We start from the raw sequence: 17,171 nt of genomic DNA on the forward strand, positions 1-17,171 counted from the left end.
TATACTTGGATATTTTCACTTTCGATATTATTTACAGTCGATATTACTTCACTTACCTTAAAAACGATATTTTGGCTGTCGATATTCTGTCCTGTCGATATTTTCTCCAAACGATATTTAAAACTCGATTTTCTGTCCAAACGATATTTTGGAGTCGATATTATGTCTGTGCACCGTTTACGGTCATGCTCCCTAGCGTTAGCTGAGACTAAAAGAATCAGTAAGAGCAGGGCAGGTGGACGCACCTTTTCGCACCTTGCAGCATTACACTAGAACGAGCTTCCGCTGGAACTACAGTTAACTGAAGAATATATGGCGTTTATGAAGAAACTTAAAACCTACCTATTTCCTTAGAACTGCTGCTACCGACCTTAATGAGACCAACTTAGCTCATCACCCTCCCGCTACATTAGCGCTGTGATATCCCATTGGGATGAATGTCACGCTTTATAAGTAAATAAATAAATAAAGCCCTTAGGGTGTTAGTTCTACCATAAAGCAGGAATTTAGAGAGATGCAAATAACCACCGACCCTTCCTCCCCCCAAAAAGGTAATCTGAGCCCAAGGAGTCCAGTGAAACATAATAATCCATTATCTGTGCTGGCCACATACACAGACATCTTCATCTTTTCTGTACAACAATGTTTTTCAAAATATTTTAATTCACCTTAACGACCATCAGCTGATATACTGTGATGTTAAAGGCATTACAGTCATGTCCTCAATGAAGCCTTAATGGCAACTACTGGTCACAAAAGCATTGAGAGTATCTACATTGATACCCCCACCACACGTCAGTACCTCAGGTAACTACCCTGTGCACCACACTAAAGGAAATCATGGCTAATGGCTCCAACATAGGGACGATGAGCATTACTCTGTCAGAATGGACATTGGAAATTAGCTCATTGAGAACTAATGTAGGCCCCTTCAACAACAGAGTCTCTAGTACTGAAAAGCATTTGGATGACATAGACAACCATGTTAACAACATTCCTGAATGGGGTCAAAACACATGGCAGATTCACAAAAAACTTGTTGACTTGTAGGATCACTCATATCACGACAGTCTACAACTCTATGACATAATGGAGAAGCGCAGGAAAGATAATGTAAAGATTTACCCAGCCACACTGGTACCAAAACTTCTGAACATTGATTTGCGCCGCCACTGGCATTTTAGCTAGTACACAAGATTAGACCAAGGAACACAACAACAGAGGCAGCCATGCCCTACAATACCATCCTTCCTAAATCACAAACAACTGTGATAGGTGGCAAGACTGGAACCTTCACACTAGACGATCACCCTATAGCTATAACAGCAGATTTCCCCTCCTAAATCAACATGAAAAGGAAGGCTTTACTGGACCTGAGATCATGATTCTGCAAAATGAGACATAAATGATGGTCTTTTAGAACACTATACAATGTGGAATACCACAAATGGCAGATCATCTGAATAAACTGGACCGGATGATCTAGATAAGTTCTAAGCCTTGAATAAACAGATATGGAAATCTCCATCAAAATCCACGGATAGAAAAAGAGCATCACCCTTCAGAATGGAAATTCAGGTTGCAGCAGCAATAAGAACACAGAAAGTTCCAAGGGCACTCAAAGACAGAGGGCCTGAACAAAGTCCTAGAGGCTCTTCAACAGAACAAAAGAAAATTCCATTGAACCTTACCTCCAAACAGACTGATACAGCTCTTTTGCAAGAGGCTCGCCTGTCAACCAAAGAGTCAGAAAAACTGAAAAGAGATTGAGTTGGACTGGTCATATTTAGAAGTAAAGTGACACTTGCTCCCGCTCCAAACACAATGGGCCAGATGTAGGTCGCCCAATACCGGTTGGTAATGGCCGAAATTACCGAATTTCGGCCGTTACCGACGGTATTGGGCTTTCCAGATGTAGGTGGAATTTTTAGGTCTCGCTCGAGACCTATTGCTGCGGCGTCAGGTCTGAAGGGAGACAGACCTGGGCACGAGCGTGAATTGCACCTCGTGGACGCGCATGCCCAGCCTCCCGGAGCCGTGCACATCTCCAGAAGCAGATTGCCAGGGTCAGCCATGCCTCTCCAGTCACACGCGCACACACACACTGCATACACGCACGCGCACACACACACACTGCATACACACACACTCACACACAGGTGCCAAGCCCCCCAAGCCCCACTTACCGCCTCAGCCGCCTCTCCTGACTTCTGCTGCCATCCACTCTGTGAGAGTGGGCGCGGGCTTCTCCAAAAGACGGAAGTCCCGCCCCACGACTGCCGTGAGCGTGCACATCCCGAGACCGGAAGTTCGGGAGAGTGCACGCTCACGGCTTGTTAGGTCTTGCCTTTTCTTTCTGTTGTATTTCCAGAGTAAGGTACAAGGTGAAACCCAAATTGGCAGGGCGTGTATTCGGTTCACTGCATTAGCGGACTTTGGATGAATATTATATACACACACCAGGGATGTCTAACTGCACTCTATGGGCACGTATGCGGCATGGGCAGAAGTAGGCAGCCGCCTAGTGCACTCAAAGGACGTCTACGCAGCACCAGTGACACGGCAGCCAGTCACAGGGATGGCTGTGGTGTAAGAGCGTATGCGTCCTTTCGCCTGTCGGCGCTCCATGGTTGAGTGTTTTTTGCGTGTCTTCAACCGTCTTCCAACAGCGTGGTGGTTGTTAGGGGCTGTTTTGGCAGGGTCTTATCACACTACATCGCAATGATTCGAGTGCAGGGGGTTTTATTGTTCACGATCTCTGACCCCATGCACCCCCACCTTTCCTCCGAGTACAGCTTCGGCGTTCTCCCCTGGCCCAGAAATGGCTCCCTCTTTTCCTGAATCCGGTAAATGTGCCATTCATGAAGCTGCGTGCTTCCCGGGATGAAATTCACACGTTAGTGTGTCTGTGAATGTTGTGAAATGAAGATAGCAGATCTGGCTGAGACGTCACGCCTTAGTGATTCCCTATAGTTCACAGGCTCCGTATCGCTATCCTTTGATGTTTTGGAATTAAATGCACATAGGCAGTGGTTACGTGAAAGGCGCAGTGGCTTCTGTATTCCTTTCACGTGTCTGAGGCTTGGTTGCCATAAGATGCGCGGTCTGTGGCATGTGCCTATTTGTATTGACCGTGCGGGTAATACACTTGCCTTCTGGCTCTACCCCCATTGCGCCCCCCTCCTTTTTGTTGTGATGCAGGGTGGGGTACCAGGGGGGGGAGTGCTGTATATGCGAGTACCCATATGAAGTTCCCGTGCCCCGGATTGCACACCTGCCTCTAGTCTAAGCGCCTCAGGGTTGGCCCGGGTCAGAGTGCCTTCTGTACCTGTCGGGGAAGTTGTCAGGCCGATGTCCCTATGTAATTCAGAGGTAACCTGCTTCCGCAGTGAGCCCCAGGGGCTGGCATGCATTGGCACACACTGGCAGGCTGCCAGGCACCGTGAATGGACGGGTTGGGCCTGTCGGCCGCATCAGGGCGACATTCCGCTCCCAGTGGGCCTCGCGTGTCATTGGCAGTTGCTTCTTTTTGCGGCCCTGATGATGACTTGTTTCCGAGCCCTGGCACGACCGAGAGAGCAGGTGTAAGGTCGGAAGGGGTGTGCCAGCCCACCCTGGTACGATGTCCCGGATAATGATGTTACACCAGTAGGCTTGGAGATGCGGCACGCGCAGGTAGGGTCACCGCCCCCCCTCGCTTCCCCAGTCTAGCAGTTCCATGCTGGAGAACACCTCGCTCTTCGAGGCATTCTACCAGCTCCGATCCGATCGGGGAAAGCCCTTCTGATGCCATGCCTACCGTGTAATTAGATGGGCACCACTGCCACGCTCCCTGCAGAGCTGTAAGACCCGCCCATCAGTGCTCTGTGCATTGTGTGAGTTACACGGACCGGGAGATGCCACCGAGCAGGGCGTTGCACCTCTGTTCGCAGTCAGTCGCCACTTCTGCATTAACTGAAGCGCCGCTCCTTGGGTTCGGAAGAGGCCTTAGAAAGGAGGGTAGACCCTGTAGAAAAGTGGGACGTGCACGCGTGGAGGCAGGGGGGTGCTGAAGTCCCTAGGTGTGGTGTAGGGGGTGCAACAGTGCCTAGGTGTAGTGTAGGGGTGGAGCAGTCCATAGGTGTGGCCAGTGGGAGCTGCAGTCCCTAGGTGTGGTGCAGAAGGTGCTGCAGTCCCTAGGTGTGGTGCACAACAGGCCATTCCATCACTGATTCACCCAGCTATATATATATATATATATACAACAACCTACATACACCTAATACTAGCCATGACTATTGGCTTTATCAATAATAGTTAGGTGTTTAGGATAAAGCATTGTACAAGAGTAACATGCCACACTGGAAAAAAAAAAGAAAGCAACATCCTAAAAAAAAATCTAACATTTTTAGGGAATGCAAAATTAAATAAAACAAGTGAAATATATACTAAATCACCGACGTGGATTACCTTAACAGTTTTTGCATTAATTGTGTGTTTTTCCTGGTTAGGGACAGGACAATGGTATAGGGGCCGATAAGGACTGTTTCAATGTCTATTTTTAATTACTACCGGTCCTGAGTCCTGGATGTAACTGGCCCATTTAAAAGCCCTGCTACTCTCTATGCCTGTCTGTATGGAACTGCCGTAGGTGGTGATAGCATTCAGCATAACAAAATCCATTATTTACCACAATACAAATGCGGTTAATTAACTCACTCCTCCCTCCTCTCTCCCCACAACCCCCTCTCTATTTGTGTTTTTTGGTTTTATTTTTAAAAAATTGTCAGGAAGGGAATCCTATTACTCTTCCATCTCTGCTGCTGTCTCGCCCCCAGCATTACATTGCAGCTGCCTGAGAACCCTGCTCGGAAAGCGGAAGGAGGCATGAGGAGGGCTTCTCCCAGTAATGTCTACTGACATTAACCACTGCTACACTACAAGGTATTTCTAGCGCACTCTTCTCTTACACCTTGCTGCAGCAGTTGCACTCTAAAGTACTTTAAATAATTTTACAAATCTGCGTGAACTACTCTCCAGGCTGGCCGATTTTTGCTCCACCCACTTCTCCTCTCATCTCTCCCACACTCCCACTATACACACTCAACTCCCAATACCACCGTCCTCTCTCCCCCCCACCACCTCTCTATACTTCCTACTCATACATACTACCTTCCTTTACCTCCTTACACTGCATTACTTCACCTCTCACCTCCCCCCCAAATTGTGAAGGATGTGACTGTCTGATTGTGTAGTCGCACACGTTAATTTTGGGTGATGCTATCTGCTACATACATTGTGTGGCCTTGGGCTGTGCACACATTGTGAATGGTGCGGCCAGTGCTCTGGTCGCATGGTGCTGCAGGCACACGTTGTGGAGTGAGTTAATTGCCTAAGATTGCAGGAGTGCTCAAGTTGTATGGTGCTGGCGGTGTACACATTATTGCGTGGCGCTGACCCTGTCGCCAGTAAGGCCGCACCAGAAGCCTTGTAGGACAGCTGTCAGTTACAAATTGTCTGCCACATGTGTTGCAGGCGCACAGCAACAGTGCGACCACCTTTAAAAACAAGCATTAAAAATGCAATAGGTCTCGCCTTTCATTAAGTTAAAGCCATTTTCTTTGCTATACAATACCATTAGCAGAGCAAATGGCTTTAACTCAATCAAAGGTGAGACCTATTGCATTTCCAATGCTTGTCTTTCTTTACTTTTACTTTTTCTCACTATTTAATCACATCTTTGGGTCCACCACAGCATCACCACAGCACCACTCAGCACCACCACAGCATCACTCAGCACCACCACAGCAACACTCAGCACTACCGCAGCATCACTCAGCACCACCACAGCACCACCGCAGCATCACTCAGGGCCTCCACAGTATCACTCAGGGCCTCCATAGCATCACTCAGGGCCACCACTATCGGCCTCCCTCTATCACCCTCCCTCTATCTATCTATCGTACTCACTCTATCTATCGCATCACTCAGCACCACCACAGCATCAATCTGTGCAACCATTCAACAACAACTGGTTCAAATATGTTCTCTCAATGTTTCAAGCTTTATTACAAATGTCACAAAAATATGTTAATATTTCACTTCTGTTCTTGAATTTTTGTCACAGTAAAATACACTGAACATAATCTTCACAAAAGTCATTTACAAAAGTTTAAGCTATTGCCATTATAAATTACAATAGCTTTCATTTAAGTATTAATTATTTTAAAAAAATAAAAAAATTAAAAGCCATTGTTATTTGTAATATCAATACATCTAAGTCATGTAAATACAACACATATTGCAGTATTGCTGTTGCTGTTTGTTTCTACTCCTGAGGCAGAAAGCCGGGAGGTGTGCTGAGTGAAGTATCAGATGTGCGTGTGTGAACTCTCATGTTGTGTTGTGTCACGGATTTAACGTGGCGCTCCTTCCTTTTAAGCAAAAATAAAAATTATTCACTGTAAAATTTTTACCTTACACTCTGCTCTAATTTAGGCAGTTTTAACTTTCATTTCCCCGCACTCTGGGCGGTACACAGCCGAGTCAGGTGCTGAGTCCCTCGGTCCCGGGATGTGCAATTCAGCAGCGGCCATCTTGGGTGGGAGGCATCACACTCTGCACTCTAGTCGTCAGTACTTAAGGAGATGGGCATGCCTCCGCGCAGCAGACGCGATTAGCGGACGCGCCGCATTTGCACCGGAGTCGTGCCAGAGTCTAGCCCGTCTGCGCCCGTCAGCGCTGAGGAAGCGCCAGGGGCCAGGGAGACCAGTTCCACTCATATTCATGTCCCTGCTAGTCCCCTATACACCTTACGAGCATTACAAGCCCTCAAACCCCCCTGGCAGCCTTGCCATCACAGATTCGTCCCGGAAAAGCTCATTGTTGCCTTAAATTACCGATGTAATGGGAGAGGAAGTCATCAAAACACCTCTGATTCCTCACATAAGCGGGCCTTTCCTAAAAGGCCAGACCCCCCTCCCCTGATAAAAGATACTGGGTTCCTTATCAATGCTCGTTCACTAGTTAAAAATAACTTGGCGTTCAGAGAATTTATCTTGGATAGAAATCCCTCTTGGGCCTTCATTACTGAGACCTGGGCCTCTGAATTTACAGGGCCTGAACTAAAAAACGCAATCCCTGAGGGATACGCCCTGTCAAGAATGGACAGAGTAGGTCGCAGGGGAGGAGGGCTGGGCATACTACATAAAAGTTCAATAAGATGTCGAACTGAGCCCCTGCCCTCACTGCTGGACTCCTTCCAGGCCATGTATTTTGCGTTAAACTCCTCCCCCACCGTATCCTTCACTGGGATTCTGATCTATAGACCCCAAGGCCCTAGGTCTCCTTTAGTCAAGATTTACTTAAGACTCTCGAACCCTATATTGACAGACCCAATATGACCATCTTCGGGGATTTCAATTTCCACTTGGAAAATTCTAATTCCTCTGACACCGGCCACTTGCTAGACTCCCTGGCTTCCTGTGGATTGCTACAAGGAGTAGGGAGTTCTACCCACTCAGCTGGACACACTTTGGATGGGGTCTTCACCAACGACTCCAGGCTTGAAATTGGTTCCCCTTTCCAGCGCTTAGCCTCCTGACATCTTTTCTTGACCAGCAAAATCAAAGGGTCAAGCTGGGTGACTTCCTCTCGCCCGTCAAGCCTGTGCAGTGTGGGGTCCCCTAGGGCTCATCCCTGAGCCCCACCCTTTTCAACATCTATGTGGCCCCACTCGCCAGGCTTGTAAGATCATTTGGGCTGAAAGTTCTATCTTATGCCGACGACACTCAGATCATGGTCTCCCTATCACAATCAGTTAATATAATGGCCTTAAATTTTAGGAACTGTATGGAAGCAGTCGCAGGCTGGATGATTAAGAACTTCCTCAAGCTAAATGGGGAGAAAACTGAGGTTCTTATTTTCGGAGGCAAACAGGAGATCTGGTCGATGGACTGGTGGCCCTCTGTTCTCGGCGCCTGCCCCATGCCCTCTACATCGGCCCGCAGCCTGGGTGTAATTTTGGACACCACCCTCTCTTTTGACAAACAAATAGGCAGGACAGTTTCTACATGCTGTGGTGCCCTAAGGATTTTGAGAAAGATCACACATTATCTTTCATTTGAAGCCCGAAAACAGGTTGCGGTGGCCCTTATATCCTCCAGGCTGGACTACTGCAATGCACTATACTTAGGCACTAACAAAGGTCTGGTCCAACGCCTTCAAATAGTGCAGAATGCAGCTGCCGGGTTTGTTGTAGACGCTCCGAAGCGCTCCTCAGGCGCCGCCACCAGGAATGATCTACACTGGCTCCCTATGCAGGCCAGTATCAACTTCAAGGTCCTCTGCCTCACGCATTGTGCCTTGTTTGAGACTGGACCCGAAGATATCCGGTCCCTTGTGTCCTATTATGCCCCTGGCAGGGCCCTCCGCTCTGCCAATAAAAAACTGCTAGTCGTCCCCTGATTCTCCAAGGCCAGATGGGGAGGAAGGTCCTTCTGCTCTCTTGCACCCAGACTGTGGAACTCGCTTCCAGACGACCTTAAGGGTCTGGCCTCTCATGCTCTCTTCCGCAAAGCACTCAAGACCTGGCTCTTCCTTGAAGCCTATCTATAATCTGCTCCTCTCTCCACTCTGCTCAAACAGTCGTTCCATCTGCTAGCGCCTTGATGCCTTTGGGTTTTGTTGCGCTTTACAAATTCATAATTCATTCATTCATTCACTCATTCAGTACAAATGCTATAGGTGTCACATTTGCGAAAGTGAAAACAATTGGCATTGTCAATGACAAAGCTATTAATTTAGCTATTTTCAAAACCAACACAATAATTAAAAAATTGTCATTTACAATACCAATAGCTCAAACGTTCCTAATGCGAGACCTATTGCATTGCAAATGCTTGTTTGTGGGATTCGGTACTTTGCCCAATCGGTAATTTAAGGATTTTGTAAAATACCGAATTCTTAACATACCGATTCGGTAAATTACCAAATCCAGGATGTAGGGAGCACTTAAGTTAGTGCATTCCTCAGTTAAGAATTTGTTATTTACCACCAACTAGAAGTTGGTGGTAAATAATGAAAACCTTTGAAAAAGCATTTTTTTTCTGCTTTTCCAACAGTGCCATGTTGCAGACATACATGCCCTTAGGGCATGTATGTGTGCAACATGTGCACTCATACACAATTGAGGGGTGTTACAGGGTGTCAAAGTGACACCCTGACACCCTTCAATGTTTCCCCCTTTTACCGAATCGGTATTTACTGATTCGGTAATTGACATTCATTCCTATATTCATTCCTATGGGCCTACAGGCCCATAGGAATGAATGATAATTACCGAATCGTTAAATACCGATTCGGTAATTAACGAAACTTACCGATTCGGTAATTTTTACTGAAAAATTACCTACATCCCATTTACCTGTTCTTAAATACACAATCGGTATGATTCGGTATTTAAGAGTAGGTAAACTGGGATTACCTACATCTGGCCCAATATCTTAACCTCTATTGAACTATACAGCAGCAATAGCCAGTACATATTTGTCTTTGCTTATTTTAGATTCTAAAAAAGTGAGGCTTGTTAATACATTCAGAAGGGTACAGTTTTGGATCTTCTCACCCAAACCTAAACCTTGCTCTAGGCTCGCCTTACAAAATCCTTCTGATACACCATTATTAAACAGTTGAGAATACTCCTTTTCTTCCAAGAGGGACAATTCAGAATGTTTTATATCTAGTTAAATAATTTTTGTTAAATAAACTCGAGTTTCTACTTAAACTGCCCAGTAATCTTAAACAAACACTCAAATATTTATGGAATTTATTACTTCTGAATTCTTGGATTTTTCAGTTTTTCCCACTAGCAGAAGCATTCGTGGATGGAAGCATTCTCAGCGAAAAGTCTTATCATCCGTTTTTTTAACTGAAATCCTGTTTTGGTCAGTGGACCTCCAACAAGTTAAACCACTATCTCTTCCAGTTCTGGAAATTAACTCCACGAAGTGAGGCACTTCCCAGTCACTCTTTATTAAATGTATGTTAAGGCATGTTAGAAATGGGGGTGTCTAGTTGGCATAGGTAAGCACCTTGTCCAAGTAGGGACCCTTGCTTCTAGTTAGAGAGCATATGCACATTAGCACTGATCGGCAGTGGTAAAGTGAACAGAGTCCTATAGCTAATGAAAACAGGGTCAGAAAAATAGGAGGCAAAAGGCAAAAAGTTTGGGGATAAACCTGCAAAAAGGGCCGTCATATATATTAACCAAAGGCAACATAATACTTATTCAGAAAAGGTTTAGAAGGTACCTATAAAAGCATTAATTTTTAGTGTCGCAAAATAGAGATGGCAATTGTTAGATGCATACCAGTGTTATATGCTTCTAAATGTGATAAAACTTAATCAGCACTTACTGGAGTATGGAAGCAGCAACACAGCTGAGTGAGGAATGGGTGGTTCTTTGCAAGTGTAAGGATTTGTTTCTCAGTCATGGTGCATTCTACGTCATCATCTTGCAGAATTACATCTTTTTTTAACACTTTCACAGCGTATAAATCTCCTGTGTTTCTTGATTTAGCGAGCATCACCTAAACCAGAGATGAAACAAGAAGTCACCAGGGAACATAAATTAATCAGAGAGTATACCACTGCGCTATGCAGAAAGATCTAGAGCATCTTGCTGCAATTCACATTATGAAATGATGTCATCAGTTAATTTAACATGTGCTTAATAGCCTCATTAAAATGTACAGCATTTCTTAAAAAAATATATTGTCACGCAGCATCCTCCTCCCCCTACGCTTGTCTTGAGACTATTTGTCAATCTTTTGAGGTCTACACAAGTAGATATGTTTTATAGATATTTGAGAACAACAGGTAACTCTAGTTGCCATGGTGATCAGACTCTACTCCAGGCCATCTAAAGTCACATTGAAGCAGTCAAATGGCACTTGTCTTATGAGATGATACAGGCGTCATTACAAAATCACTGGAAGCAGTGTTGATAAGTGGAAGTGAATGGCGTGCAAGTTAGATGCTGCCTCGCAGTTTAAAAGAATACAAGTGGATAACAGGACCCCCGAAAAAGAAGTTTTGTTTTGGAGTTTCAAAACGGGAACTTAGGACATCCTTGCCTTCAGTTCATTATATATTGGAGAATTGGCTTATCTTCCATAGGTAAACCATCTGAATTCCGTTTGGTGCCAATATTAAAATCGTACGTTCTGCGTGCGTAGGATGAAATCAAGCATGACGGACCTACAAAAGCCCCTGTCCTGATGAGGCCCGTAGTTAATGGTCTGAAACGCGTCGATCTTTTTCATGAAGACACCACTAAAAATTTGAGTTTACAAAAGTTTACAAAAATAGTTTAAGAAGGAGTGCCTGAATAAGAAAGGATAAAAAATAAATAATAAAAAAATATTTATATATACCTTATAGGCCCCTCACTTGTTTTGTGGTAGATCTGATTAGTATAGGAATGCTTGCCTTTACTTTAGTAAGCATCCTTTTTGTTAAAAAATGGGCTATGACATATATATAAAAAGAAAAAATATATATGTGTTAGTTTTCTAAATGTAAATATGTGTACAGATTTGTGGTAAATATAAGTGTTATGTATATATATGTGTATTTTGTTGTGTATATGTTGCAAATGGAGTCTTTCTGACTATGAAAAAATTTAGATTCAGAAGGGACAATTAATCTCTCTCTTCCTTGGAATTTGCTTTATTATTATTTTTTCCTACGCATTACCTTTTGTAGATTGATAAGAACCAGAGTGACATGCAATGGAGACAGAGAGCTGTGGTTTCCTGTGAATGTTGATGAAGGGGCCTAGTCACAAACTGCATTTTGTAGAACGTGGAGTAGTACTACAATAGAACTGCTCATGTACCGCAAAATACTAATCACTAACCTTTGGTTTTGCCAATGTTGTTTTGACTTAATTAGCTGACACCAATATGAGCACAACTGTAGGGGCCCTCTTACAATGGAATGTAAAAAAAATACAAATGCATAAAAAGATGCTCATCATCAATGCATGTACATCAGTGGTGGCTATATTGAAATGCCGAAAAACTATCAATATTTCTTCAGGATTGCCAATTGGTGCTAAAATATATGTGCCACTGTCATACAATTTAACTTGAAAACTGTTTTCCTCATGACTGTACCAATATTGACAATCTTTTATTTTCTCAAAATAACTTTAATAGGGTATGAAAGTCTCAGGTATCTGAAGTCCTTGAAACTTTGCAAACTATGAGTGATAATGACAGTATTCACAACAATTACAGGAAAATTGCAAGATAAATGTGTGTATACTCCTAATCTGCAACACACATCCTGTCCTGAACTCCAGTTTCCATAAGTGCTATCTCTTGGTGGATTCTAGGCATATACTTAAACTTTGTGAAAAAGACTTTAGGCAAATATATTTGTGATTTACCCAAATTGCCACATACGAAGAGTTGAGCTCAAAATTGGCCTGAAGTTTAATTGATGAAATTTGTGTTAATAGGGCAGTACCAAGTTCAAAGTAACTGGAAGTTTCAACTTATTGCTAATGAAACTCTGGGAAATATTTGGCCTATTACTTCACAATTACTCCTGAACTTACAATTCACTGTCATTTCGGGAAATTCGAAAACCAGTTAGCACATGAGATATTAGTAATGTGTGATTGATGTAACTAAGCTATTGAGCTCTCAGTGAATCCAGTTTAGGCGGTAGTGACCAAAATAGCATCTGTATTTCTGATATATCAGTATTGAAAAACAATGGTTTCAATCCACTCTGTGTGGATATACGACTAGCACATGTTCCAGTGTTTTACAGTCTCACCTTAACTCAAGTGTTTGTTGATTCCATTTGTATTAATATCAAAATGTTCTGACCCATACCCCAGACATCTAATGTCGCACACAAAAGCGATCTGTGCATCAAAAGACATCCTAAAATGTACTTGAACAAGGTTTTCTAATGAAATTTCGCGGAGAAAAATATTGATGTCAAAAATATCAAGAAAAAATATTGAAAACACACATATTCACTTTATATATTTTGGATGTAAAGTCAAAAATATTGGCAACAAAACTATGGAAGATCACAAAGTCAGCAAAAAAATACTCTGAATTGTAACGATTATGCACTATATCAACTTTAAAACATATATTCACTTTTAAAATAACACTATATGTAAAAAAACAATTTAAAATATAAAAATATATCAAATCTGTATAATGATAAAAAAAGATCTGCTTTTAAATAATTGCAAATGAATTATATTTGGAAATATGATTTAAACAAAAATAATAGAATTTAATAAAATGAATTATAATATTGAACACTGTATATACATATATACACACTTCCAATATAAAAAAAGGATTAATAAAAAAATAGTTTAAAAAGTAATTACACATATATGTAGGTGTGATGTCACTGACCGTGTCACAAGTCATGTAATATGTGAGGTCATAAGCAGTGCATTACGGGGGCTTAAGATATAGTTTGCTCAGGTAACTATAAGTGCTACATTTCTATGGTTTTGTATGTGTGAAATCAGAGCCTAACTACAACATTCCTGTAACACTTGCTTCTCAGTGAATATTTAAGGTTTTTAAAATTCTATTTCCTAACTATAACGTCTCTTTAACCTTTGTTTCTTTCAGTAAGTTTCTAAGGTGTTTTAATGTTATCTCCTAACTATAACATCCCTGTAACCTTTGATTTTTTTCTGTAAATTTCTATGTTTAAAAAAAATATATATTTCCAAACTGTAAAATCGACCTTTGAGAGTGGTTGTCTGAGTGGTCATATATGTTTGTAAGTGGGCATTTGAGTGGCTTGTGGTAAATAAATAATTAATTACCGGTACTATTTTTGAATATATTAACAATAACAGATAGCTCAATAAATAAGAGGCAGGATCCGATGTGTCCGAGTTTGAACAGGCTTTATTCAGGCAAAAGGGAAGGGACTGGAACGGGACAGCCTGAAATAAAATAGGAAGGAAGGCAGCTGCACCATTTCATTAACAGTGCAGCGTATATATAGTAAGACATTTCAAATACATTACATACAGTAGGCGTAACTTGTGACAAGCGTAAGATAAGAACACATGGGCGGAAACTGAAGGCGTGTACAGGGCGTGCACGTAGACATGTGATGTGAAACGTCATAGAAGTGTCATGAGTGGGCGGAAACATGGAGGGGGCTACCTGAGAGCAGCTGGGACCTTTAACCTAGTGGTGCGCGCAAACGGGCAATGACGTGTTACTAGGGAGAACTGGGGCTATGACTTCTGCACTAGAAGAGGAGACTAAAGTCTGCGGTGTCAGGACGACATGTACCTATAGCATATCTGGTATCTGGTGTTTGGAGTACATGTCGATAGAATCTAAAAGTTATCAGGGCAAAGGCTACTTGACACTAAGGCTGGTGCATGCATATATTCTACATGTATTGCGTGTGCTAGGAATATTCTATGAATATTAATACAGTATTTCTCTTACTTGGAGACAGAAAGACTAGACTATAGCTGAACTGTTGATGCAGTTCAGTAGCTTAGGAATGCAAAGACGAGAGGCTGAACTGATAACTAGAAGCATAACATACTCTTGGCAGACAGGCAGGCAGAGCCAGGCCGGGCACCGCGCTGCGAGGCAGGAAGTAAGTGAAGGGTCAGGGATGCAGGTGGGGGCTGCATCGCTCCTCAGAGTGGATTCAGGAGACTGGAGCTTGAATCTGGCGTCCGGGCCCTTTGAGGCCTAGAAACGGGGACAATGTGGTGAATTAATGTGCACACTGTAAAAAACGTGGCAACATAGGCCTAATACTCGTTGCTTTCACGAGAACTGGAAACTGGCATACTAGAGTTGGACACAACTATAATTGTGTCTTTAATCGATCATAGGGGAATACATGCATATCGATCATGCACATATAACATAGGATGGGGAACACGTAGGCACATATAACAAGGCAAAATATAATTTTCCTCATTCCCTCCTTGTGCCCTACGTTTCCATCAGGAAACATCAATATTCATGATACCATCTATCTGTTCATATAGCATCATTTGCTCGTCTCGAATTGTCTTGGAACGGGACTTAGGACTAGGAATACAAGAGGTAGCACACAAGCCGCAAATCGCAGGGCCACATTGTAAACAGAGGCAGCAACTGAATATGATCATTACTGCTATACCTAGGAATGACAATACTTTCCATCCCCAGGCAGATATTATACTCCAGAGCCAACCGGACCATGTCCAGGTGCCTGGATTCTGGTGTAACTGATGGGCAATTTTATGAAGTCTGGTTATAGCTGAATAAACAGACGGCGCATTATTAGGAATGAAAATGCAGCAACTAGATCCGATGACTCTACAAGCTCCTCCTCTATCGGCCAGTATGACGTCAAGAACGAGACGATTTTGGAGCACGACAAATCTAATGGCAGATTGCTCTTCGGTTAAATTACCTAGAGCGGAAGTAGTCTCATTCACTACTGCTTCAAGGGTTCTGGTTAGCCTACGTATTAACTTACTATTCTGGACAGGACCTATGAAGAAAAAGAAACCTTTATTGAAGTCTTGATACTGTTCTAAGATAGTTTCAGTTTGATCGACAATTGGGGACTCAGTCTCCCTTCTATGTCTAACGTGTACTAGATGTGTGTTTCGGTGATAATCAGATGGGGCTAGAAAAACTGGTGGCAGTAGGAAGGCAATGTAACATGTTCCATCCCAATCTAGGGGCAGACGAACATATGCGGTCTGACCACAAACAAAATAAGAATGACGTGAGGCTTTGAAAATGGATTTCCCACTGTCACTATACTCGACCACAGTAGTACAATCACTATGTCCTACATGTGCGGAACCATTCTTTCTGACACATAATTTGCCTTTAACTGGTAGAACTGAAATAGCAGGCAAATCTGGAGTAGTCTCGGACTGAACATTCAAAACCATGAAATTCGAGGAATAATTACCTAGATCATATACTTCATTTTCTAGATCTAACCCTGTTCTATGGGAAAGACCTTCCTTGTCTGGGAAACATGTTCGATTCAGAAAGGACATATCAGTTAGGGATGACGTTAACGTGGACCATGCTCCACACGAACCATTATGTGAAAAAGGATAAGGAAAGAGTGGCAGAACTCCCTTCGGTGTCTGGAAAGGGGGGAGTCGACCACACACCCAACAATTAGTGGCATTGCTGGTCTGGTGTGAATAGTGCAGCATTCGGATAAAAGTATTATTACGCATAGCAAGACGATAGGATAACTCGTGAGGAGGCAGGTCACTAAATGTGTGCTCTACTGTAACATTAGAAAACATATGTACATGTGAAATAGGAAAGCATAAATGCAACGCATAACTTATGCATGTAACCATAAGACTTAAAAATAATAAAAAGAACAGAGTAACTATACATCTATCAGAGTTTTGACTAACTCTCTCACTGTGTGGGTCTGTCTTATACATGTCAGGAACCTGTCTAACCGTTTCACCCGAGAGGGACTTAGACAATTAAACTGGCTGACTTACTAGACCTCAACTTGGATTTATACTCCTGCTGCGGAGTTTTCTCTAACAGGGGAATTTTAGATTCAGTTTCTGGGCAGTCCTTGAGAACGGGGCAGTCTTTGAGAAAAGTTTTTGTTTTAAGTCCATGGAATTTCTTGACGTGGCTGGCGTGTAGCCACCCTTTTCGGTTTTCAATCTTCGCTGCTGTCCGGGTGGTGAGGAGAACGAGGCGGGGTTCCTTCCAGCGGGGCTGCAGCGGACTTGAACGATCAAAATTTCTCACGAGGACGAAGTCGCCTGGTATGACTTCGTGCGGTTTCACTTCGGTGTTGTCTGGAAATGCAGCGGCAACCTGTGAACGACAAGATTGTAGTGCAGACATCAAGGAAGCAAGGTAATCTGTCAGCATATTACTGTCAACATCGGTAATGATACGGGGTCTAGGTGTACCCCACATATTGGGGGGACGTCCAAACACTATCTCATACGGGGACAGACCTGAACGGGAGTGAGCGACCATTCTCCTATAGAAAAGGGCGACTGGCAGTGCTACTATCCAATCTACACCTTTCTCTGCACACACTTTAGCAATGCTGATTTTCAGAGTCTGGTTATGTCTCTCTACGAGACCGGCTGCTTCAGGATG

The 17,171-nt window shown here is 43.2% G+C and overlaps 1 protein-coding gene across 1 annotated transcript in view; it reads right to left on the minus strand.

The window, feature by feature from the left end:
* PRKCH (protein kinase C eta) overlaps positions 1-17,171 on the minus strand; it is a 667,780-nt gene that overhangs the window by 124,316 nt on the left and 526,293 nt on the right. Inside the window, exon 9 of the mRNA XM_078660335.1 lies at positions 10,395-10,568. Within this exon, the coding sequence (XP_078516461.1) occupies positions 10,395-10,568 (174 nt within the window). The remainder of the gene's footprint in view (positions 1-10,394; positions 10,569-17,171) is intronic.

The sequence above is a fragment of the Lissotriton helveticus genome, chromosome 9 (genome assembly GCF_964261635.1).
Source record: "Lissotriton helveticus chromosome 9, aLisHel1.1, whole genome shotgun sequence".
NCBI lineage: Eukaryota > Metazoa > Chordata > Amphibia > Caudata > Salamandridae > Lissotriton > Lissotriton helveticus.